At 39.6% G+C, this 25,404-nt stretch overlaps 1 protein-coding gene across 2 annotated transcripts; it reads left to right on the top strand.

Moving 5' to 3' along the window:
- Window positions 1-17,081: 17,081 nt before the first annotated feature.
- On the top strand, window positions 17,082-24,698 carry scg2a (secretogranin II a). Of its 2 annotated transcripts, none has more exons than XM_042487191.1 (2): window positions 17,082-17,220; window positions 22,539-24,698. In XM_042487191.1, exons 1-2 carry the CDS (start codon window positions 17,130-17,132, stop codon window positions 24,422-24,424), a joined length of 1,977 nt encoding a protein of 658 aa, XP_042343125.1. In that variant the 5' UTR covers window positions 17,082-17,129; the 3' UTR covers window positions 24,425-24,698. The 2 variants fall into 2 exon arrangements, with proteins under 2 accessions (XP_042343125.1, XP_042343126.1); XM_042487192.1 differs by lacking the exon at window positions 17,082-17,220 and adding an exon at window positions 20,803-20,860.
- Window positions 24,699-25,404: the final 706 nt, after the last annotated feature.

Genomic DNA, 25,404 nt, shown 5'->3' with positions numbered 1-25,404 from the left:
TTAGCGATGACTTGCTATAGAAACACCTGGTTTTGGTGCCACAATCCCGGCTGAAAACACAACAATATCCTAGTAAAAAACAATGGCTTTTCATGGCACTATCCCCACTGGAATCACAGTGACAGGTTGCTACAAAACACCAATTTTTGTTGACTAAAAGCCTGCTATGAAAAGGTTTTGTTGTTGGTTAGTCTCGAACAGTGGTCTGCAGCTTGGCAGGCCTCACACCTAGGTTTCACGCCATTCACCATCTTCTTCACCTACCAGTGACAAACTCAGCTCAAAAACACTTTAGAAATGTTTGTTATCCGTGCAAAACATACAATTGTAAAGTACCTGTGGATTGCAGACATATATGATGCCAACAAATTCATCTGGAGAAAAAGCAAATGATCCAATCTACAACAACAACACAGGAAATCGCCTTCGAAAATGGCACTTTTCCGCATTTTCGGAGGGTCAGGGAAAGACCACGACCATTTTTAAAAGAAAACAATGTTCACTGGTGATAGACAGCAGAATATAAGAGGTATCATGTACAACACCAGTAAAAAGGAAGAGTGGATTTATCATTGATCCACTCATCCTGCTGAGGAATCGCTTCACTCGTCTCTGTGATATCGTGCTTTCTGTCTCCGCTCAGAGCTTGAGAGCACAAGAGAGGTTAAGGACCAGAATTAAGATCTTTCAGTTCTTTCTTTACTACAGTAATTACGTGACTACAGTAACTCCAACATTACTTCAGCCAGCGCAGGCAGCCAGCAGTCAGCGCTCCTCTATTTGGCGAACCTGATCTGCTTTAATCCAATTTGGGCAACAACAATATACGTAAATAGTCCGTGCCCTCTAGAACAAATAAAGGTAATAAAGGTAATCAATCAACCTATCAAATCATCTACACTGCTACTGGCAGTAGTCTTTTTAGATTCACAGTGGTTAAAATGGATTCCAGTGGTGAGACAGCTCAGTGTTGATCCACCTCTCCACTATTGTTCGTATCACGCACACTCAAACTTTCTTTTCAGGTTTGAACTTTTGAGCAGACACGTGCAGTTGTTTGTGCAGCTTGAAGCTCAAATCCCTCTTTTTTTCTTCCCACAGGTCTCTTGATTTATGTATGTATCTTTCTTCAAACTGAAGAAAACGTATCATTGAAAGTGCTCTTGGGATTATCAAGCTTAAACGGGACATTGTTTTTTTAAAAGGAACGTTGCTTTTGAGTTGAATTTTATTTTCTATGCTGAGCTCCATAAGTCAAATTCCATTGAGCGTCATTGTGTTGGGGTGTTGGAAGAAGAGGAACTATCAGTAGGGTTAGATACCACCAGGGCAAGGAGGAAAATACATTTTGTATGTGTGAAATTATCCTTTTGAGTCACCTTTGAAGTTTAGTATGGATACGTTTTTGGTGCTCAAAGGAAGGATTTGGGAGAATTCCTTTAATACTGTGAGCGCACAGGTCATAAATGGATTGCAGCAGTGACTGCACCAAATATGACTATTGCTCCTTCCAAGTATACCCGAAGGAAACATACTTACATGCCTATCTAATAATAAAGACCTTAAATCCCATGCCATTGTTCCTAAAATCCACTCAATACCAAACAGACGTGTTTACCGCAGTCACCTGGCAATTTCCAGTATTTAGGGCCACTCTAATCCATCTCCACCACCAGGCCTCTGAGGTGTGTTTACTTACTGCAGTGACCTCTGCCAACAAGAGAGGAGCCTTCCAACTTCATTCCCTGAAGAGTTTAAGGGTAACTAAAAGTTACCTTTCTAACAGCTGGCTATATCCCCAGCTAAAGGCAGTTTTGGCTTCTCTTATATTGTCATTTTAAGTTTTGCTGAACTTTAATATTGGGAGATTTATTTTTTTGTTTTATTTTGGAATTTTTACTTATTTACTTTCTTTGCTGATTTTACACTGATGGACATTGTTATTGCAAGTTCCTCACAATGTTCTTTAAAGCTGCTCTAATCTATATTTTTTTTATTTTAAGGATGGATTAAATGGCTGTATAATGTGAAATGAATTGTTTGTAGTGACGCAGCCAAACATAATGATCAACCGACTCTGTAGTGCCCCTTAAATTAGCTTTACAGAGCATTTACAATCCTTAACCCCAGTCTTGTGGTTTTTACAGCCTGCTTTCAGTATTGTTTCTTACCAGCATCATCAGCAGGCAGGACAGCTCTAAAACCTACAGTACACTACCTGCTCATCATCAAACCACAGGCAGAAAAAGTCAGCAACACTCTGGTAATAATAGTGGAGCATTTAGCAGCTAGAGAGCCAGATATTTCCCTTCACAGTTGTCAGAGATCATAAAACAACGCGATGAAGACTGAATATTTAATGTACATTTGTCAAGTGCGCAGAAAAATGACCTTATGTTGCTCTGTGTCTGCTAGATGAGTAAATAACCAATAGTTTGCTGACACAAATGAACGCAAATGAAAGCTTACCATATTTTGCCAAAGGTATCAAAACTCAAAAAATGTTCAACAGATTTATACGTATCAACTGGAAGGAACCAATATGGTGAAAAGAACCAGTCCGCCCATTTCTGCAAAACTTCAGTTCAAGTGTGACACTTAATTCTTCTAAATTCCTTTACAACATGTTATGGGTTGTTTTTATAACAAACTGTCACTGTACAGGCACATGACTAATGCTAAGAGGAACAAGAAGCTGAGCTCGAAGGCGCTCCTGTGTCATTCACATCATCTGTGGGATCACTTCGGTTTACAAGTGAAATACAAAAAGGAAAAAAAGGCAAGACGACAAAAGCAGTGTGCCAGCATTGTTCAGTGGCGGTTAGCTATGCATCTGGCAACACGACAAACTTGCACACGCATTTAAAAAGGCATCGTCTGAGTCACTGAAAGCTGACAACTGTTATTGTTTAACTAAATAAAATAATGTTCTTTATTAACTACGAGCATTATTATGGCATAATTAGTTTTTGAATTGTTTTTGGTTATTTATTATTTATAATTTAATATTATTTTGACAGCTCGGGGATGTTTACGCACTGCACTTTTAGCACAGTAATAATGATAATCTGTTTTTGAACAAATTGATGGGAGAAAAAAATGCTTACTTTAGTATTATTTCTATTATTATTATTATTATTTTTATAATTTTTTTAATCTGATTCATCAATTAATCGAAAAAAGAATCGACCATCAAAATAATTGTTAGTTGCAGCCTTAATAATGTGACTTAAAAAACCAAGGGATGTACCGAACCATGATTTTTGTGCGCCATCCACAAAGTATGTTGATGGCACCTAAGACTGCTGGAACTTGCAAACAAGAATTGTCAGATCTTGTGTGTGATTATAAATCACTGATATAAATATTATGTTTAGCTGTTTTTTTCCCCCCAACAACACACTTCACTCTTAGGGAGCCGAAGTGGTTAGTGCATGTGTGTGTTTGTCTTGTGCCTCCCATGAGTGTCACAGCCAGTGTCATTACATTTTAGCCGCTCTTCGGGAGGGCACCCATCCAGAGAAGCACCATCTTTGGTCTCCATGGATACCAGCGGTGCACCTGAGCAAAGCGCAATTCATTGTTGGAGGAGAGCTAAGACTGTGGGGAGGTGATACCTCAGCAGGTGTGTGTATATATATATATATGTGTGTATGTGTGTGTGTGTGTGTGTGTGTGTGTTATGGTAGAGTTTAACTGAGCTTTACATGACATGTAACAACAGTAAAAGCACACTGTAATATGTTCAGTATAACCCACACACACACACCTTCCTCTGGCACTTTTCCCCCTCACAGTCCCTTACTCCCTCTCTGGCTCTCCAGTGACTCAGTGTAATTGCAGTCATTTTTCTCTCTGGGTAATCAAACTCTTTGTGTGGGCATCAACATGACATGACACGATAAGTACCGGGTCTCAGTTCTCATTCTCCGGTGCCGAGGGAGCTAATTGAATTCACAGTGAACCTCTGTCAACACACCTCTGATAATCCAGTTGTTTTGACACTTTCCACAATCAATTCCTTCCCTCCTTGTGTATCCGCCGCAGCTTCTGGCAGTTGTTCTGTTCACACTGTTGGGGAGGGGGGCCATAAAATGAAAAGATGAAACGGCTAATGAAGAGAGATATCAACCGAGTATTTCAAGCGTTAGAGCCCGGCAGCCGTTTGATGTGAGACGAGGGAGAGGAAACGGATGTGCGCACTGAATCTGACAGCCAAGAAAGAACTAATTTGTTGGTGTGCCTGGGGTGTTTTGTTAGCTAAATGATTTCCTAACTGGTCCAAACATCCTGAGGAGAAAGATTAGAGAAACAGACAGAGAGAAGACAGTTTAGTCATCCCTGGTAGGGTTATAAAAGGGTATGCAGTATTTGCTTGTCTCTTACAAATCAAAGTTTTTAATTTTAAATAAATTGTTCAGTGTGGCCATCTTTTGTTCTGGTTGATTCATTAATTTGGCTGTAGTTATCTCTTGATTTGAAAGCTTCTCTAAAGTGGTTATTCCCAGAGAAGCCTGGTTCAGTTGCAGAAGATGAGTGTGTGCTGCTGTATGTGTGTGCCACTCCTGTCTGCTCCGTCAGGCTGCAAATACACCCAGCTCAGTAACAAGGCAGTCAACCAGTCATGACGTACGTCAGAGCTCAGACATCCTGTGTAATTCTCCCTGAGCTCTCTGGAGCTATCACGCACTGAATTCATGTCATTATTTTGGTCCACCACTTTGATCCAGACTGAAGTCCTCAACCACCACCAGGCAGACTGACATAAAATTTGGTGCAAAATGTCATGATCCTCAGAGGATGAGCATTGACTCTAGTGATTGTTTGACTTTTTCTCTAGCACCAACATAAGGCTGAAATTTTGGTTTTAGTGAAAGGTCTCAAACTATGTGATAAATCACAATTAAAATATGGAACACACAAGCATGTCCTCCTTTAGGATGAATTGTAAAAAGCTTTGATTTTCATCTAGCGCCATCTTCATCAAAATACTTTATTCTATAGTTAATTTTATGACCTGCCAAGCTTCTGGCATTTTCATCAGCCTCGGTGCTTTGTGTTTGGTGGCTATCAGTAGATGTTAGTATGCCAATGCATTAAACTAAGATGGTCAATATTAATATACGCACATTTTACATTTTTAAGTATACCTGCGGTATGTGCATAAATCTAATCTGACTCTTCACTCTAAAATGAGGGTGATGTTGTTCAAAGCAACAGAGTGTTTGATTTTACACAAATTAATAAACAGTTTAATTACACATTCACTCCACTTGGTGCTCAGCACGCGCTGGTGCTCCGAGAGTGTGGTGTGCTAAGTAACGGTAAGGTATATTCCAACAGCATGAATTTTTTGTGTCAGTTTTGTGCCAGAGCACGCTCTAGAGCAATAATGAAGCCGTGCGTGTTAATGACTTTTGATAAGAGTGTGAATGAAGCGAATTAGAGATGTACTCTATTCTATTAGAGTGTGTGTGCGTGTGTGTGTGTGTGTGTGTGTGTGTTTTTTGATAATCAGTGTTGTAAAACCACAGTCAGTGAGTGATTCATGCGCTGACGACAGAGAGGAGTGGAGGGCGGAGGGACCTCGATGCTTTCTGTTCTCCCTCAGATACAAATTAATGCTGAGGCACAACTTTGCATAGTGTGCAAATGCAGCGATGTGATTTTACATGCACACACAGGTACACACACACACACACACACACACACACACACACACACACACACACACACACACACACACACACACACACTTCTTCATTCACTCACGCAAACCTGACCTATGAGTCATTCTGGCTTCACTTCCAGATGCCCCTCTCCCTCTCGCTCTCACCCTCCCTTTCTAACCGACTGGATGTCACAGATGGATGCTGCAGACAGCCGCAGTCTTAATGCTGCTTCCTGTCTCTCCCTGGGCACTCAGCAACCACTAGGCTCAGGCCCAGTTTAACCGGCAATTAAAGGAGCAATTTGTCATCGCTCAGGCGCAGGGCTGGATAAACCAAAACAAAAGCTTTGAAAAATTACCCACAAACACTGAGTGTGAAAGTGGATTTCAATCAATCATATCTCGGGCCTGAAAGGTGGGACTAATGTGGGAAATCAGCTCCCAAAGCATTTGGTTGGAATTAAAACTGGCAGACTTTTTGTTCAGAATGACTCACGGCTTTATGGGAATTTGAAATTGGTCAGCACGTTTCCTGAATTGATCTTCTGCGGTTACGTTATTGCTTACTGCAAGTTATAATGTAAGAGCCACCTTTCTGCATGCCGCTGGGCCGATCACAAACACATACATCAGGGTGGTGGGAGCTAAGGTGATCCGAGTGGAAGATTTAAAATCCCTAATTAAAAACAAGGGCACAAAGTGAAACATAATAGGCATTATTATAGTAGATATCAGGGGTCGATAGATTATCGGGCTGGCCGAATATCAGGGCTGATATTTGGCATTTTGCCAATTATGGCGTAACCCCAGATTCACAAAGATAGACGTAGTTGTTGCTATGTTTTGTTTTGTTTTTATTTCTTGGCTTCTTCCTTTTTTGGAGATAGGACAGCTATAGCTTGAAAGGGGGAGAGAGAAGGGATAACATGCAGCAAAGGGCCGAAGCCGAAATCGTACCCCCTGCAGCAAGGATGTAGCCTCTGGACACGGGGCACCTGCTCTACCAACTGAAGCTGTTAGCTGTTGCTATTTCAGCATGTTTTTAGTTCATAACAGTTAAATTTAAGGTTTCGGTAGTCTAAAAACACTTGTTTTGCATTATGTTGAACTAAAAGACCCTCTAAGGTGATGGACATTGAGAATTGGCATTCGCACGACCATTATCACAGTTAACCATAGCTGTAAATGCATTGTGCTAAACAAGCTACCAGCTAGCATTAGGGTTATCTCCACCATCTCATCCAAATATGGTCACTTCTGGCCCCAAAAATCCAAGATGGCAAAGGCTAGAACGCCAAACTTGAGGCTGCAACATCACAAGTCCACAAACCAATGGGTGACGTACTGGTGGCTACATCTTATAGTCTAACATTGCCCTCTTTGTGTATTAGCAGCTTTGCTAAACAACAATGGACCTACACCTGTCCACCTTGTTTTCCATGTTGTGACTTGTTTTTAATGTGGCATGGAAAGTTTATATCGCAGTAAAAAACTATTAATTCAGTTATTTATGACAAAAAGATCAATAATTGTCCTTCTAACACACTTTTCCATTCAAATATGAAGCAGTGATGGCATACATCAAAAGGAAACACACTGTTTTTATGTAGGAATTGTAAATCTTCCACAGTCCCAGAGCAAGTGAGAATCATTTTTAAAGTGCATGAAATCAAGCTAAATTTAACTGGTGTTGTATTTTTGCATAACCAACTGACATATGATAAAGGCCGTGCCAGAATCAGACTGGAAACATTGTGGTAAGTGACCAAACAAGACATAACTCAAAATATTTGGATGTCATTGCTTCTGTCAGCACCTGTAACAATGTACTAATGCATCAAATAGCCAACAAAGGTCAGCCTAATCCCTGTACGCCAACTGAGTCACACTGTCGTATGTTACCAGCTTCTAATGAGTCTGAACACGTGTACACTTAGAAAGTGTTAGGACTGTCAAGTTGATGTTATTCCCATCTGACAGCAGTGTGGCGTTTCAGACACTAAGTTCTAAACAGGAAGTGTCACAGCTGTGAATGTAATGTGTAATGGCAGGTTTTTGGTCCGGGCCAAGTCTCGAGGGACGACTGTAACATTGGCGAACTTAAGGCCGTGCTTTCGAGGAAAGAAGCAGCTGCAGACAGACCCCGGAAACATTTAGACTATTTAAAAATATGATTATTTGGGGCATTTTTGCCTGAGTTGACAACAGAGCGAGAAAGAAAGAAAGAGAGAAAGAAAGAGAGACAGAGGGAGAAAGAGAAAGGGGGGAGTTGAATGGTTGAACATTTTTAAATGCACATGGTTGGATGACACTGCACATGGTTATGTTTAGGCAACACAAGCAGGATGGATGGCACATGGTAAGCATTAGACAAACATTCAAACAGGAAGCGAAAACCGGACAGAAGCAAGTCCGAGGTCTGTTGGACTCATCCACCGCCCCTTTCGCTCACCTAATACGTGCCCTCGCACTCCTTATATTATGTCAAAACTGCAGCGTTTCAACTTGACGGCGTCCTGCCACATTTTATGCGTCCATCCAGCCGCGTTCTCAAGAGACACAGCAGGTGCCGTCCGGCCATCCGGCTGCGTATAATAACACCACGATCAGTTGCGTTAAGCCACGTTCTGACCCGCCGCCGTCCTGCCACTTTTCCTGCAGACGCAGAAGGAGGCTTTTAGCGTTGCAATATTACACCAAAAGCAGTAGCGGTATTTTATGAGTTCAGAATGAGAATGGGCTGTCACAGCTCACGTCATGAATCCACAGGGGTGCCCACAAACATTACGCTGTGATCAATGATGGCATTCAATGCCCAGTAAATGCAGCACCAAAAGAAGTTAAGAAAATGTACACTATTTTCTCAGTCAATCAACAAATGATGTGCACAATAAAATAAAGTCTCGCCACAAGTTTGTTTTTGAAGAATTAAATTTTAGGATCCACTTTTGAGACAACATGAATGACATGTCCTTAAAGTGCTCAGAAAAAAAATCTACAGTTTCTTAAAAAACAGGGAGAACTTCATCAATTGAGGTGATTTATGTAATATAATCAAAAGCTCCAGAACATCCACTGAATTAAAAACCTTCACAACATAAAACACTCTTAGACAATGTGCCTCCAGTGAGCAATTTTAGGACATCTGGACAGAGAAATCCAACACAACGTTTCTGGGCCCCCCAATACTATGGTGTCAAGACAGGGCAGTACTTCCTTTATGACGAACTTGACTTTGAATCTCCTGCCATCCATCAACAGCTCGCTGGAGATTTATGGGAGTGAAAGCTTTCAGCCCTGCCAGCCTCTAAGATCACAGACAGTATTGTTGACTCTGACAGCTCTGAATGAGAAACTTTTGACCTCTTTATATTGGCTACCTTTGGGGGAGTTGACTTGTAAGAAGAAGCCAAACAAAAAGTGAGAATCTTGACAAAAGATATTTCATTCTTGCATGGAGTAAATCCAGCCTGAGGGGTTAACAGCAGTAGCAGTAACGGAAAGTGGCATTTGACCTTCATGAGGTGTGTGCTGTTTATGTGAGGTCTGCAGGAAAACAAACACAGGGGGTTCATCCCTGAATTTCAGTGTACATCCACACAAAGTCAAATTAATTTTATAAGTAACGCTGACCCTTCCCTAAACCCCTCCCCTGAACGGTGATTGACCAATCATAGCTTAGCAGCCATAACAAATAAAACAGGTGAACAAAGGAATAAATAACTTCTCTGACAAAATCGGCACATGTTAAACTGTCTGGTCAACTAGTTAACCAGGTGAAAGAGCATTTTATTAGCTAACTACATTTTGTAGTGTTTCAGGTTATGTTAGAAAAAGCCCACTTCAAAATAGCACATCTGTGTAGTACTTTGTCATGGCAGTCAGTGCTAGAAGCCACTATATCAGATTTTTGAGGAGTTCTGTTGTTCGTTACCACATTATATACACTTAATTTTGGTTTACATGCTAGAAATCCCGGAAATTAAAGTGCCCCAGGAATAAGTCCTAGAAGTGAGTAAGCACATGAGCACTCCTAGTTTCTTTTCATTTCTTTACGTTTCAACAACACTGTGGCTAACGTTTGGTTAGGCACAAAACCACCTGGTTACAGATCATGTTTTGGCTTTAAAAAAAACTCGGTTTTTGTTCCTGGAAACTTAGCAATGTCTGACTTAAATTAAAAACACAACTTGTGTTGATGTATAGAAAAATACCAGCAGGTTAGGAAAAGAAATGCATCAGAATGGAGCTCATATCTTATTAAAAAAGGAGGATTCCCGCTCACTGCTCTTGCATATTTGATATTAGAATCACTACATCAAATTAATGTTCCCTCCCTGCAGACTGACTCCAGAGTATGAGTTGTTTGTTCGAATGACATGGATCAGGCAATATATCATGTGAAAACCTCTCTCATATTGCTTAATGAAGCGGTGTTGGTGTGCAGCTGAAAGCACGGATTATGAAGTGGTGATAAAAACAAAACAAACAGCAGCATAAAAAATGAATGAAGAAACAATATACACTAACAGTCTCAAAACAGGCTACTAAGACTGGTCTAAAAACGTCAAAAACAAAGACAAACTTTCGATAATCTCCAGCGTCTCTAATGGGGTTCCTGCAGCAAGGTAGACTTAAGACTTTTTAAGACTTTTTTAATGCCACTCTGAATAAGTTTAAGACCAATTTTCTAATAGCCAAAATTGAAGGATAATTTTATTTAGACAAATGTTCATAGTAACATCAAACATGACTTTTTTTATCTAGTGAAAAAGTTAGATTATCTATGTCAAATGTTGAAAAAACAAACAAATAAACACAAAAACCTTTTTAGAGTGGAAGACAATCAACATATAAAGTATTGTAAAAGTATCTATTTGGTTAACCAACAGAAGTGGGAAAAATCTGGTATTTATGGCCAGTTTTTATGCCGATTTTGTGCTTGGATTACCATCATGACGCCAAGTTTAAGAAAATAAATTTATTAAGTTATTTAACAATTATTAATTATTAGTTATTATTAATTATTAATTATTTTGAGATTTTACAGTGCAACTTCAGAAGAAAAGGATAAAATCCTAGTCTCTATGTCTGAGCAGTTATAAATTAATAATAAAGTCGATTTAATACTAATTAAGTCCTTATTTTTAGATTAATGAATTAAATGCCTGTTAAGACATTTTAAGGATCTGTGGGAACCCTGCTCTAATCAGTGGAAAAATAAATAGAGATTGGTGTCTCTATAGTACATTAAAACATTACATTCTAGTCCGACAACATAACAAACCAGCAGATCTCCTCATTCACGCCTTTGGGAGCAATTGTAAACTCCAACCGCAAATATCTCTGCATCTGTTACTGTTCCTCTGGCTATGTGTCTGTAAATTTATTGCTACAAGTTAATCTGCACAACAGACGGCGAGGGCCAGACAGGGAGACCGGATTGCTTCCATTCTGACCTGAGAAAGGAAATAGCTGATAATAAATGATTCAAGAGATGTGTGCAGTGGGAGCTCTGGTATCGAGAGGAGAATCAATAACCACGAGCAACAGATACCAGATCTGCAGTAAATTTATGAAATGGGATGAAAAAAAGGGGAAGGTTGAAGAAGGTGTAGGTCAAAAAGTGCAACAGTACTAAATTAGGAAGGGTGAAGGATATACTTCAGCCGAAGAATAACTGTGTCAGGTTAAGATTTCTTATGTATAGATTCAAAAACAAAAAAAAAAAAACAGAATACTTGTCTGCTGCAGAGCCATGTGCACAGCTTTGATCTACTTGCAAATGTGAAAAAAGTACATAGCCTATTTTTAGGAGGTTTAGCTGTGTGAAAATGCATTTGATGTTACACTTGCTTAATACAAAAGAAGAAATGTATTTCCTCATTAGTCCCCTAGCAGTGTTTTAGGCGGTGCCAGCACACTGACAGTGAAATGCTAATTTATGCATTATTGTTTCCACATCTGAATCGTGCTCCTGCATTGAATGCTGACATCGTATTGTGGCGTCAAGAAGTATCAAATCCTGTACATGCTTATAGCTTCTCAGCTAAAGCTTCTGTTTATGTCACAGTCTGACTCATTTCTTTCACAGTTTTACGTGTGGTAGGCCTACAATATATATTGAGGGTTTCCCCCAGTGTCTATCTAATTGCTATCTCCTCGAGGAAGAGGGTGAATTCCCTGCAAGTACGCCAGGAAGCAAGAGAGCTCAAGCAGGGGCTTAGATTATCCCTGCAGATACACTTAACACCAACTATCCTCTCTATCTCCTCTTTTTCTCCTCGATCAACGTTAAATAGTAATGCAATACGGTTTCCTCCAGAAGCCTCCCCTTTAGCCCCCTGCTCCTTTACAAGCAGCTGTGTGCTGCTGTGTTACAGCAGAAAGAGGCTGTTTCTCTGAGATACCAGTGGGGTAGCAGAGGAGGGAGGGGCAGATTTATTTTTGTCGTTCAGGACGAGGTAAACAGCAAATATTCCCATATGTGCCAACAACACAACATCTGCTCTGTGGCTGTTAGATGGAGGAATAAGGCAGAGGTCTTGTTCAAAAACAGCAACATCAAAGCTCAGGCAGAAAAGGCAGCATGAGGCTGTCCTGTATCTCATAAGCAACCGAGTGAGGATTTTTTTTTCATATTCCTCAAACAAAATTCAGTGAACCTAATCGTGTAACTTGGCAGCAATAATACGAAAATGGATGCTAATACGTTAAGATGCAGAGGTCTGTAAACCCAGGAGACAAAGAAAATGCGCTCCCCTCTTTACAATCCCTTCAGACAACTTCTCTTCATCTGTGTTTTTAATCTTGCCTCTTTTTCCGACTCTCGTCGGCTGCCTTGGGCAAGAAAAGTAGAGAGAAAAGAGAAAATAAAGATTGTGCACCACTGTACCGTAACTGTGGTAAAGCCAGTTTATGTATGATGTGTTGTGACAGCACTGATAAAGAGTGGCCGGGAATAGACACAAACGAGTGAGTGGTGAACAAAAGAGAACATTGTCTTGTAGAAATCTTGAAACATTTTGCTCTGCACAGGTGTACAGAAGTTAACTTCAAAAGGTGTTATTAAGTTAAAGCAAGACAATAATACTGAGACCAAGTTACGCTGCTAACTATCTTGTTCCTTACTTGTCTTTACGAACACTGTGATCATCTGCAGCTGGTTTATTGAAGGGTCCCAAAAACAGTGAAAAGAAAACTGAGGATGCAGCATTTGTCCGTTACGACCCAAAGCTCTGGAACACACACAAATATTTTTAAAAGTCAGGTCAAGTCAATTTTATTTATAAAGCCCTTTATCACAAAACACAGTCGGCCTCAGAGGGCATACGACATCGCTCAGACCCCTCACATCGTCTAAGGAAAAACTCCCCCAAAAACCCTGTAACGGGGGAAAACGACATGGAATAGATGTCGTAAATAACAATTAAATTACAATAATGACAAAAAAGAAAAGAAAAAGAAATGTACAAACTTATTTCTTGACTGTAACCTCTAACTAGCTCTGACTTAACTCTGCATTTTGCTCCACACTTACGCACTGCTGCAGCTCTTTAAACTGTTATATTTTCCCTAATTTTATCCATTTCATACACACTATTTATGCCTTACTTTTATTTATATTATCTCAATGGGTTTTGTTTTCCATCTTATGTTATGCATTCTGTCATTCTATTTTTATCCTTATTTTTATCTCAGTTTTACTAGTATTATCAAGAGGGTTTTATCCATGTGAAGATGCATTCTATGTATTATATTCTGATCTTAATTTTACATACAGGTTTAATTATGTATTTTCATGTTAGTTTTTTTGTTGTAAAGGATGCTGGACTGCATTTCTTGCATAAACGGTGCTATACAAATAAAGTTTAATATTATATTATTATTGATAATAACGCTGAACTGTAACAACAGAGAGAAAAAAGTTGGTTTTAATACGTTACAGTGTGGATGTATTAAGGAGAATGGCTCATGTGGCTTACAGAGCATATAGCATGGCATTTTAAAGGGGAACTTCACCCATTTTAAAAATTCATACATTATTGGTCTAAGACTTTATAAAAATATTAGTAATTATGAACAATACTCTCTAAAATCCACTAAAACTGCAGAGCTAAAACTTAAACTTGTGATTAAAATGTATTACAGCACATAGCAACGCTGTTGCTTCAATGAAGGCAAGAGCTGACAGAAAATGACATATTGTCAATGAACAAGTTAATATAGGCGATCTGTTTAGGCTTGATGCAGAGGATTTAAACATTATAGCTAATCAAGAACTATATTTAGGTTTGACACTGTCCCGTAATGAAGGAGACGCATAAATCACTAAAATTTATTTATCACTAAAATTTAAATTAGACTAATATATCAGATGTAATATAATAGCAGTGCAAAAACAGACTTCGGCAAATCAGAACAAAGCATAAGGGTATGGTATAACTGAAAGGAATTATGTCGTATTTAATGTGAAATCAACATCATCCTGATTAAAAATATATAGTGCCATGCTATGTATTATGCGATATGTGGTTTTAAAGCAGCTCCTTTTAGAACCACTGTGGGCAAATTGACCAGAAAACACCACACACTCAGTAGTTCAGTGAGAGCCACAACCAGATGAATAAGGCAAACAATATTATTGCTCAGATTTTCTGCATCACTGATAAACTGTAGGTTTCTGTGTAAATATATATATATATATACAGCTTTGCAATCCATATAGCCAGATTCTAAATGAACGGTTTCCTTAGGTGGCATTTATTAAATATTATGGCTCAACAAGTCATATAAAGTTACAACAATTTATCTCAGCTGGCAATTTGTATGGCTCATACACTGATTGATTACAGAGTGATGCTCCTCCTCAAAGAAGCTGCGAAAGACACTTTCAGCTGATTTCAAGCTGAAACTCAGAACAAAACCTGCTCAGGTAAAGTTTGCCACATATGTTACCATGGTGACATAAAAGAGGGCCACCTTCATGGCTTAAGACTCAACATACCTCCTTATGGCAGTAATCTCGCTTGACAGTACACCTCTCTGCGATACTTATCAACAAACAACACCATGTCCCGAAAACTACACACACACGCGCGCGCGCACGCACGCACAATACCACAGGTGCTCGGCGGCGACCTGTATCTCATATAACTTTTAAAACAGGGGCACAGCGGCCCAAAAAATACCCCAAATCCTCTTGAAAAGACACTTGTACTCACCCATTTGAATGCGTCTGTCTCTGATTGGTTAGACCTGCAACCGAAAATATGTAAATACGTCAGTTATCTAATGCTACAAACAGCTAGCATCCACTAACCTGTTAGTTAGCTTTCCATAATAACAAGCTGGCTACTTGAGACATTAATTTATTAGCAGCCTACAACTTAGCCTACATAATACAAGTATGCCAACGTTACCTAGCTTGCTGCACACGTTTGCTTACCTGCCAAATGTTTGTTGTCACACTGCGAGGGGCTTGTCTGTGAGCTAGTATTTGTTTGTAAAATAAATAAATAATAAATAAATAATAATAATCCAATTTAGGGAGCCTTCAAATCTTCTTCTCCTGCTGTTTTCTCTCCTGTCTTTTCTTGCAATCGCTTTGTGTTTGATTGTTTGCTAGCTGTGACCCGCTCAGCCTGGAAAGGTGTTGAGTTTTACCTGAATCTTAACGTCCTGTCACGTGGTCAAATGGAGACTTGCGATTGGACAACAACATGCATAAATTACCCAGCAGTCATCACTGTATCTGGATATGGCAAAAATACCAAAGAATATTTTTAAATATAGTATATGTAGAATATGCCTATAATTTTGTGAAAGTTTGAATGGTGCGGACTCTTTTTTGTATTACACCATGATGGAGATAAATTTGAATATTTTAGGTTTTATATATTAAATGGAGTCCTTTTAAAAGATGATATTAGAAAAGAGAGGATTACTCTGCAACATCAAAGCGGTTTTTTTTTAAGTCCCTGGCAGACAGGGCTGTCTGACAGCGAGATATAGTGGTGAAATATTCTTAATAAAGTGCACACTTAAAAAGAGTGCTGTTTTTTTTTTTTTTGGTGGGCCTTTTTTTCGATGACTAAAATATATTTCGTCCCCCATCCACAGCAGTACATACCACAACTTAGCTTTATTAGTGGTACTCCTGCCTACCTTCATCTACTGTATTTCATACACTGAATATGGATAAGTACCTCATTAACACTTAACACAAGGAGAGCACAAGCCAAAAAAAAGTGAACAGGAGGAGGCCTGAGGCATGTAATGGTCTACAAGATGAAGGGGCAATGGGTGGTGATGACGCCACATGACAAAATTATAAAATAAAAAGTGATGCTGTGATATAAAATGTGATATCATCAAAAAGCAACACTAAGAAATAAAAAGTCATTGGGGAAAATGTCCCTATGAAATAAAAACATACTTTTAAAACAAAATAAAATAAAATAAAATAAACCTATAAATTTAAAGATTTTTTTTAAAAAAATTAAAAATAAGAATGATGGAATAACTATGAGGTGGCATTTTAATGACTCCTTGAATTATTATCAGATATTTCTTTGGGGTTTTGTTGTTACTCTTGTCAAAACATTTGGTGATTAAATATAATAATATGATTTGTGCTGATGTTATGGAGCTTTAAACAGTGCTATTGTTTGTGGAATGATACAAATCTCAGTTGTACTTCAACCTGCCTGCTCAGATACCTTCTTGCTTTGTGTAGTTCCTGTTATAATTTCCTGTACGTGCCAAGGGTCCTGCCAATTTCATTTTCATTTTCATAAACAGCCAAAGTGGTCAGATTGCTTCGGCTGTATTCTCCTCACAAAACATCAGTAAAGCCAGTGACTCATGCTCCTGTGGATACACAAATCATTCTTACCTGCAGCGAATCATCAGAACAACAAACATGAAAATGGTGTTTTTGGATGAGGCACTTAGAAATTAGCGTCCTGGGGTTTTTAAGTGGTTGTATCATAAAAAAAAACATTTAATAAATGTCAGGGTTCTTCGTGTTCTCCCTCTGATCCCTTTCTTTCACTCTCAGCAGCACACATTTAGTGTGTGCAAACCTCACACACAAATGCATGTGGTTTTGTAAACTGGACAATTAAAATGTTGCCATCATTTCAGGGAAGGGTGACACATGTGGTGGGGAACAATTTGTATATCTCCCCTGGAGAACTATAAATGCCTCAGAGAGACTCTGGTGCCACATCTCACATTTCTGAAAAGAACAAAAAACTGATGCATCACAGCTATTCCCACTCACACACACACACACGCACACACATAATCGACCAGAGAAAAGAGGCTGACGTCAAACCCTGTAGACCCATTCACAACCTCTCCCTCTCCCTCTCTCTCTACATTGTGCCTGCCAAGCTTCTGACAACCTGAGTTAAAGAGCAGAATTATTGGCTGTCAGGCTCAGGGGTAATGAATGGGGAGCAGCCGCTCGGTCGCCAGGAGACAAACACACAGACAGAAAAAGGTAAAGAGAAGAGAGGAGATGATACCCTCGACCAGGAAAGGTGAGTGTTTGTGAGTAAAGACCACTTAAAGAACACGTTATCTAAATGAACTTCTTACAATCAGCAACTGTAGTCCTACATAGATGAAACATTCATTTATGTGTTTATTAATTTCACTAATCCAAATAGTTTTGTTGCTGAATATAAGAGATTTTTGTTTTTAGCCTGCTCCTATCGCTGGTTTGAGGTGGGCGGGGCTTATTTGAACAACAGTGATGTCACTTTCTTTGTGCACCAATCAAGAATCACCAAAACTTGAATTTAAAATCAGACAGGCATTGCTGCAAACCAATCAAATTTGATTGAACCAGTGTTGTTTTTTTCAGACGTGAACTGATTGTTGCTTATTTTCTCATAAGTACTTAAGAGACAGACAAATCTGCATTTTAGCCGTTATGCTGTGTTCACATGGAATCCGTCAGATGGCAAACGGGGCGTCATTTTAGTGAATGAAAGCATTTTAGTGAACGAAAGCAGGACGAAAACATACATAAGATTTGTACAATATTACATTAAGGTATGGCTATGATTAGGCACGAAACCACTTGGTTATGGTTAGGAAAAGATCATGTTTTGGCTTAAATTACCCAATTTAGGGACATAATCCCAAACTAGAAATTCAGCAATGTCTTGATTTAAAAACCAAAAAAACAAAAATGTTTTTCGTGGCAATATCCTGAAGGAAATGCAATGATGTCTTGGTAAAAAGCAATTCATTTTGTGGCCCCATAACTTGTTTATGGCATGTTTGGTTGCAATAAAATTGCTAGAAACGCAGCCATGACTTGCTGAACACAACCGGTTTTGTTGTTTGTTGGCCTCTTCAGCTTGGCAGGTGAATACAGGTGACACACCACCCACATCCCTTCAACCCACAATGACAAGGTCAGCTCATATTACTCCCTCACTTTAACATTTTTTATATTATACATATGAAATCTACAAATGTACATGCCAACGTGTCAACATTTTGTCCTTGTGAATGGGCTGGGTCTTCATCAGTGGAGTTTAAAATACAGATTTTTTTTAACTTTTGGATGTGTTTTTTCTGCTGATGAAATACTTTTTAAAATGGCTCAATACCCCCGAAAAAGCTAGTAAGTAGACCTTGAATGGGGATTGTTTTGTCAAGAATGCACTTTGACACTTTTAAGTATGGTAAATAATTTCCATCCTCAGTAAGTGTGGTTTCATCATTGGGATTATGGTTTGTATATTTTCAGTCCAGAATAAAGTCAGTCTTTGTAATAAAAGGTACTAGGACCCAAAGAAAAAGTCACAAAATTATTCATAATCAGCCTATAACCTGAGGCAATATTAAATGTACCAGTTCCTGTGCTTTAAAAAGTTTCAGAGCTACCATGTGACACAAAATGTGACCCCAAACAGTCACATCACACTGCTGTGCAAAAAGGGAAAACTGCTAATTGCCTGTAAGAAACTTCTTATTTGACCTGAGAAAACCTTTTTTTTTTGAGTGGACAGGCAATGAGAACGGGAGTGGAACTGAGCTGTAATTGGTATCTGTTTACCAGTAATCCTGCCACAGGCACAACCTCAAGCAATTAGCCAGACAGCTCAGGCTTTATCAGTACAAAACTAGCACCGGGTGTGTATGCATGTGTATGTGTGTTAGTCATGAGGGAAAATGTAATTAGGCTGAAGGAAGACAGGAGATTAAAATCAGCTCCTTTGTCCTGGTTTCTTTTGGTGCGCTGCTTCTTCAGAGCCTGGTATGTCAACATTAGAAAGGTCGACTTTATTCCAATAAAGGTTACACTTGCAGGAATCCCTCAGAAATAAAGTCATCCGAATGTTTGATGTGCCTCTATATGAATCCACATCTGTGAGACAGGACTGAGCCTTTAAAGGTTCTTAATAATGAGTTTGAAAGGATGTTGGTGTATGACTCATCGCTCCTCTTTTCTCCGCACTGCAAACAGAGGTTTTCAAAGCACCAGAAAATGATTTTTTTTGGTTTGCAATATGTCAGAACCTTTTCCAGGTGCCATAAAGAACATTTTATGAAATGTTATATACAATCTTTAATGCTGCAAGATTTCTTGATTCAGATTCACTTGTTTACATCGTATTTCAACAGTCAGATGGCTTATGATTCACTGCAGGTTGAATGTCAAACCTAAATATGTTGAAGGACTCTTTTTCTGTAAACAGATTACTATTTATACACTGCAACGGTGACACAGCTGAAAACAAGAGAGCTTCACTGCATCTGAGAGAAGCAGGTCAGTGGAGGATAGCCTGAGCTCACATCAAACACAGCAACGAGAGGGATTTATGAATGAATCTGCGAGCAACCCACACACACACACTCATCTGTACTAGACAAGATTTGACAGGCAGCCAAAAATAGAGACCACAGTACAGGCTGGCTGACGACAAAAGTGCGCGCTCTTGCTCTCTCTCTTTCTCTCACACACAAAGACACACACACAGACACACGCACATGCACGCGCACACACGCACACACACACACACACACACACACACACACACACACACACACACACACACACACACTCCTGCAGTCCCTCTGTCACCCCGCCCATCTCTGGCTTTGGCGGAGTCCGTATGTGAGTCATCGGTGGACTTTTTAACTGTCTGTGTCCCTCAGTGCAGCAACAGAGACACAACAGCAGTCAATGACAGCAGCCATTCAACAGTCACTACAGTGGAAAAATATTACTGTGAGCATCAGGTAGTCGGTGAAAAGAACAAATGAATCAGAAAAGTTATTAATGCAGCAACAATACACCATTTATTTAAAACAAAATAGCAAAAAACAAACAGAACAATAAAAGGTAAATAAGTTAGTTTAACCTTTTGAACCCTGAGCAAATTGATGCAATTTCTTTCAAAAACATGGGGAAAAAGGCAATGAGTGACTAGGCAGGTAATGTTCCCCAAATTATATATAAAAAAATGTAGAATTAGAAAATTATTTTTTATTGAGTCATTTCCTTGTTTGTTGTTATTTACTTTTTTGTTTTTATTTTATTTTATTTTTTGCTATATTTCTTGTACAATATTTCTTTTTTTCTCTTTTCTATTGCACATTGCCTTCTCCTACTGTTTTTGGCAGAAATAAAGACATCTGCTCAGGTTTGAAAGTATTAACCGTCTATTTCCACCTCTGGAAAAGCACGTGACCACTTATGATCTTCTCCACGATATGTCCTCTCTGTAAACAGGCTTATGAATCCCACTATAGCTCACATTATTGCACAAAGCCGAGACAGAAGGTCTTATCAGCCCTTAAGTCGCTCAGATGTCCTAAATATAGCTCCATTGTAAATGTATTCATTTAATCAAATAGTCATTATTATGCAGCCGCTGAGATGTACTGGGTCAGAACTCGTTTCAGTTCATATTCAAAGAGAGAAGCAGTTCTGTTTGGCTGACTCAAATGAACTGTGAGTGTGAGTGTGTGTGTGTGTGTGTGTGTTATGTATGTGTGCGCGCGCATTTCTTGCGTATATCCCCTCGCTCTCTGACGCACGAGTCAGGTGGTTGTTCTAATAGCATGAGGAGCTGTCCGCGGTGCTGAAACCAGACTCACACTGCGAGACAGAGAGATGCTCAGCTCACTTACGACCCTCCATAGACACTAATTACAAAGGTAAGACCCGGTTGTTATTAACAGCATGAGCCACTAACACTCCTCCACATATGTTTTCTGTCTTTCTACATGAAGAGATGTTTTTTTTTTTTGGTAATTAAGCTTGCCTTGTTACAGTAGCTGTTTGCCAACCTGATGCACCGCCACAGCTGTTGAGGCGAAGAGGTTGCGTTGTGCTCCCCGCGGTTTCTTTGTTCTCATTTTGCATCAGATGTACTCCGAATTGTTTGCAGCTTTTTGGCGTGTAGGCTAAATACTATTGTTTTGTCACTTGCAAAAAAACAAGTAAAACTACCGTGAAGTTTGAAAATTTAAATTCAGGTGGGAAAAATGAAGGAAAAAGTGAACAGACAAAATGACAGCGTATGCATCGTTGCTTCTGGTTTATGCATCATTTTTATTTGCATCCTGTTTGCACAAAGTAAAACAAAAGTGAAATTCATTTTAATTTTGCACGTAATTACATTAAAAAACGTGTTTTCAAATGCATTTTGCAGAATCCATCCCACTGAGGGGCAATTTTTCTCTACAGAAAGATTTTCAATACGAGTAAAAGCTGAAAAACAGTCATTATTTGTGTTTAAAGGTTTTCAGATATTAAAGGAGAGGTTTCATGAGAACATCAGCCTTAACGGGTTACCTTGACAACGGGGCCGTGACTCACGGAGAGCAGCAATTTGACGACTAATGAGATTTGCACGGGAGCTGAATGCCGCTGCTATTACTGCTGCTGGCAAACAGGCGGCAGGATTCCAGTATGATCCCCAAATACCAGCAACAGGCAGGAAAATGGAGGAGAGGTGTGAAAACTCTGGGTTATATTTGACATAAATGACCCAGTATGTTATTATAATAATTACAATTACTATAATTCTTATTATTCAATAGAAATTTGACTACCAGTTGCTTCTCAGCAATTTTTTTTTTTTTTTTTTTTTTGCTGCTGCATCTGTAAGTTTTGCTTTGCTGTAAACTACTAACAGGTACATAAAATCCGATTAAAATCTAAAATCTTATTATTAATAAAGAAAAAATATATGACTTATTAAAATAAGCATAATTTGACTAAAATAAAGTCTAAATAAATTAAATTTCATGGGGGAATTTGTTTTTTTTGGGGGGGGGGTTGTTTGTTTTGCTGTTGCTGCATCTGTCATTTTTGCTTTCATGCAAACTGTACGAGCTATATAAGATATGACAAAAAATAATATTTAAACAAGCATAATTTGAGTTAAATAGAGTAAATTTCACTGGAGGGGAAACTGTTTTTTTCTGCTGCTGCTACAACTGTCATTTTTGCTTTGGAGCATACTCTAAGAGCTGCATAAAACATAACAAAACATTAAAGAAAAAACATTAAAATAAACATAATTTGAGTAGAATAAATTTAAATAGTAATTTTTACCAGAGGAGGAAACTGGATTTTGTCAAAACATTTAATAGAAATATGAAGACAAACTGAGGCAGCAAAGTCGAGCATCATCTCTTCAACCTTACCTCCTGCCTTTAAATCAATGCAGATGTCTCTGTGGTCTGTGACGCTATCATCAGACCGGACATTTCAAACAATAAGAGCAAAAGACATTTAAGAAATGCCACAGGGGTAACCGCTGTGAACCTGTTAGCTTAATGTGTAAAGGTCAGTCCTGACATGAGTCTCTTTGTCTTTCCTCTGCAGGCGTCACCATGCCGTCACTCCCTGAGACCTCCGCCACAGGCAAACCTTTCCTCAGCTGTTTAGCCAACCTCCTCTCAATCCTCCTCTTCCTCAGTTCAACTGGCGTTCATGGGGCATCTCTCAGAGAACACAGACTGCGAGGAAGTGAACCAGACTCCCCTAGAGGAGACATCCGCCAGGCTCCTAATGCCGACATGCTCAAAGCTTTGGAGTACATCGAGAGTCTCCGTCAGAGAACCGGCACAGACTCCCAGCAGCACGCCCCTGTAGCTACAGGGTACGATGCCAGCCACATGGATGATGCTGAGAAGCTGCGTGCCATGCTGAGACTGGCTTCTAACCAACAGAGCAAGGATGAGGAGGACGAGGAGGAGGATGAGGAGGAGGAAGGAAGGGAGGATAAGAGCGAGGAGCTGCTCCAGGCTGTGCTCAGCACTCTCCAGCAGACGGAGAAGGCCAAGCCCACTTCTCTTCGTCCCAGCGTCGAAGGCATGAAGGACAGCATGCATCCAAGAGTGCAGCAGACGCAGCACACCATCAAGCCTCACAAAAAGCTGCCGCTGTTGTTCGAAGACGAGGAGGAGGGTGAGGGGGATGAGGAAGAGGACGAGGAGGGGCCTGATCTGGAGCACGAGAGCCCCTTTAAACGAACCAATGAGAACGTAGAGGAGAAGTACACGCCTCAGAACCTGGCGACCCTGCAGTCTGTGTTTGACGAACTGGACAAGCTGACAAGTGTCCATAAACGCCAAGATGAGGAGGATGACACAGAGGATGATGAAGAGGAAGATGATATGTTTAATGTGAGGAATGTGGCGTATGATGACAGGGATCTCGCAAACTGGGGGCCGCTACAAGAACAGGAAGAGGAAGAAGAGGAGGAGAGGGACAACAACCACGAAGCCAACCGAGGCCTCGATTATGTTGACGATAATGACGAAGACGCTGATGAGGATGATGAAGAGGGAGATGATGAAAGCTACTTGGTCAAAAGGTCAAAAGATCCAGATGATGTTGCCAATCTGGTAGACTATTATCTTCTGAAAGTACTGGAGAAAACAGAAGAAGAGGAGCAGAAACGAGAGATAGAGGAAGATGCAAAAAAGAGGGCAGAGAGGAGAGTGGCTAAGATGCAGTACAGCGACAACATAGACCCGCAGGCCATCTACCAGCTCATTCAGATCTCCCAAAAATACCAAATCCCACCTGAAGACCTCCTTGACATGCTCAAAACAGGAGAGACGACGGGTCAAGACAAGTCACGAAAGATCAATGAATTTTCCAGAGCAGGAAACAAGTTCGCTCAGACATCCCCAAAGACACACAAGATGCCCGAAGCTAAATTCTACAACAGACGCTTTCCTGACAGACAAAAAACCCCAGAGGAGCTGAGGACGGAAGAGATACTGAACATCCTGGGGTTAGGGGACGACATGGAGGATCGAGCTCCTGTCAGGAAGCAGTACAAAAGCTCGCTGTCACGACTTCACACTCAGCCTCCGGGGCGTTCGGGGGAATCCGCTCCCACGCAGCGGCGCCTTCCAAGCACATTAAAGAACGACTATGACGACACTGAGGACGAGGATGAACTGGCAGCGTATCTGGCAGCTCAGATGCTGGCACAGTATCCAAAGCCCGCGTACGGCAGCAAGGCGAGCCAAAAGCGAGAGCTTGGACAGAGCACGACGGACTCTTTTGAGCAGGCGATACAGGCTTATTTTGATCAAATGGACTCAGAGAAAAGCGCAAATGAAAAGAGACAGACTGAGGATGATGAGAGGGGCGGAGAAATGCAAGGCTTTGATAACGAGGCGGCGATGAAACTGCTGAGCTACCTGAACCCAGAAACTGAGGAAAGTGACGCCAAAACTGCCCCAGGAATATAAGAAAAGGCTAGAGAGAAACACATCTATAAATATATATATTGTTTTGGAGGTTGAAAATAAAGTATTTTGAAGAATAAAAACATGCAGTCTTTAGTTATTCTGTAGATTTACAAAAGTTCATATTTATTAGCAGAAATATGAATGTTCAGACAGTCATTTGATGCTTTTTTTAATGATGTTTGTTGCTCAACGACACTTAACAACCAGTACATGTGACTCACCAGCCTTTCAATGCACACACATGCACATGCACACACACACACACACACACACACACACACACACACCACACACACACACACACACACACACACACACACACACACACACACACACACACACACACACACACACACACACACACACACACACACACACACACACACACACCACCAGAATCAGTGTTGGATCCCCTGGATTCACTTGTGTTTTCTTTTTTGGTAATTCTTTCTTAAATGTGGTCATATGTGACATAACTGAGGTTAATAAAGCATTGACTTTATTTTTTCCTTACTGCGTAGTGTTTCTTTATTTACTCACCATCACACAATGCACCAGTTTAACCCACTGAAGCCCTGGGCAGATTGGCTTGATTTCTTTAAAAAAAAAAAAAGGAAGCAGTTACAAGAAAATTACCTGAAATTTTGCAACAAAAAAAAAGAGAAAAAAAACAAACAAGCAAACAAAAAAAAACCAACAAATAAATGGCTAAATAAGTTTTATTACTACTTCTACTACTACTAATAATAATGATAATAATAATAAAAATTATGCATGATAAATAATATGAAATATAGTTTTCTGGACATTTCCCTTATCTTTATACTACTACTACTACTACTACTACTACTACTAATAATAATAATAATAATAATAAAAATAATAATAATACTGATAATTATTGTTATTATTATTATTATTATTATTATTATTTTTTAATATTATATTTTTTAGAAATGTTCTCTTTCTATCTCTCTCCC

Source organism: Plectropomus leopardus, chromosome 5, assembly GCF_008729295.1.
Source record: "Plectropomus leopardus isolate mb chromosome 5, YSFRI_Pleo_2.0, whole genome shotgun sequence".
Classification (NCBI taxonomy): domain Eukaryota; kingdom Metazoa; phylum Chordata; class Actinopteri; order Perciformes; family Serranidae; genus Plectropomus; species Plectropomus leopardus.
This window is presented reverse-complemented; position numbering and strand designations above follow the sequence as displayed.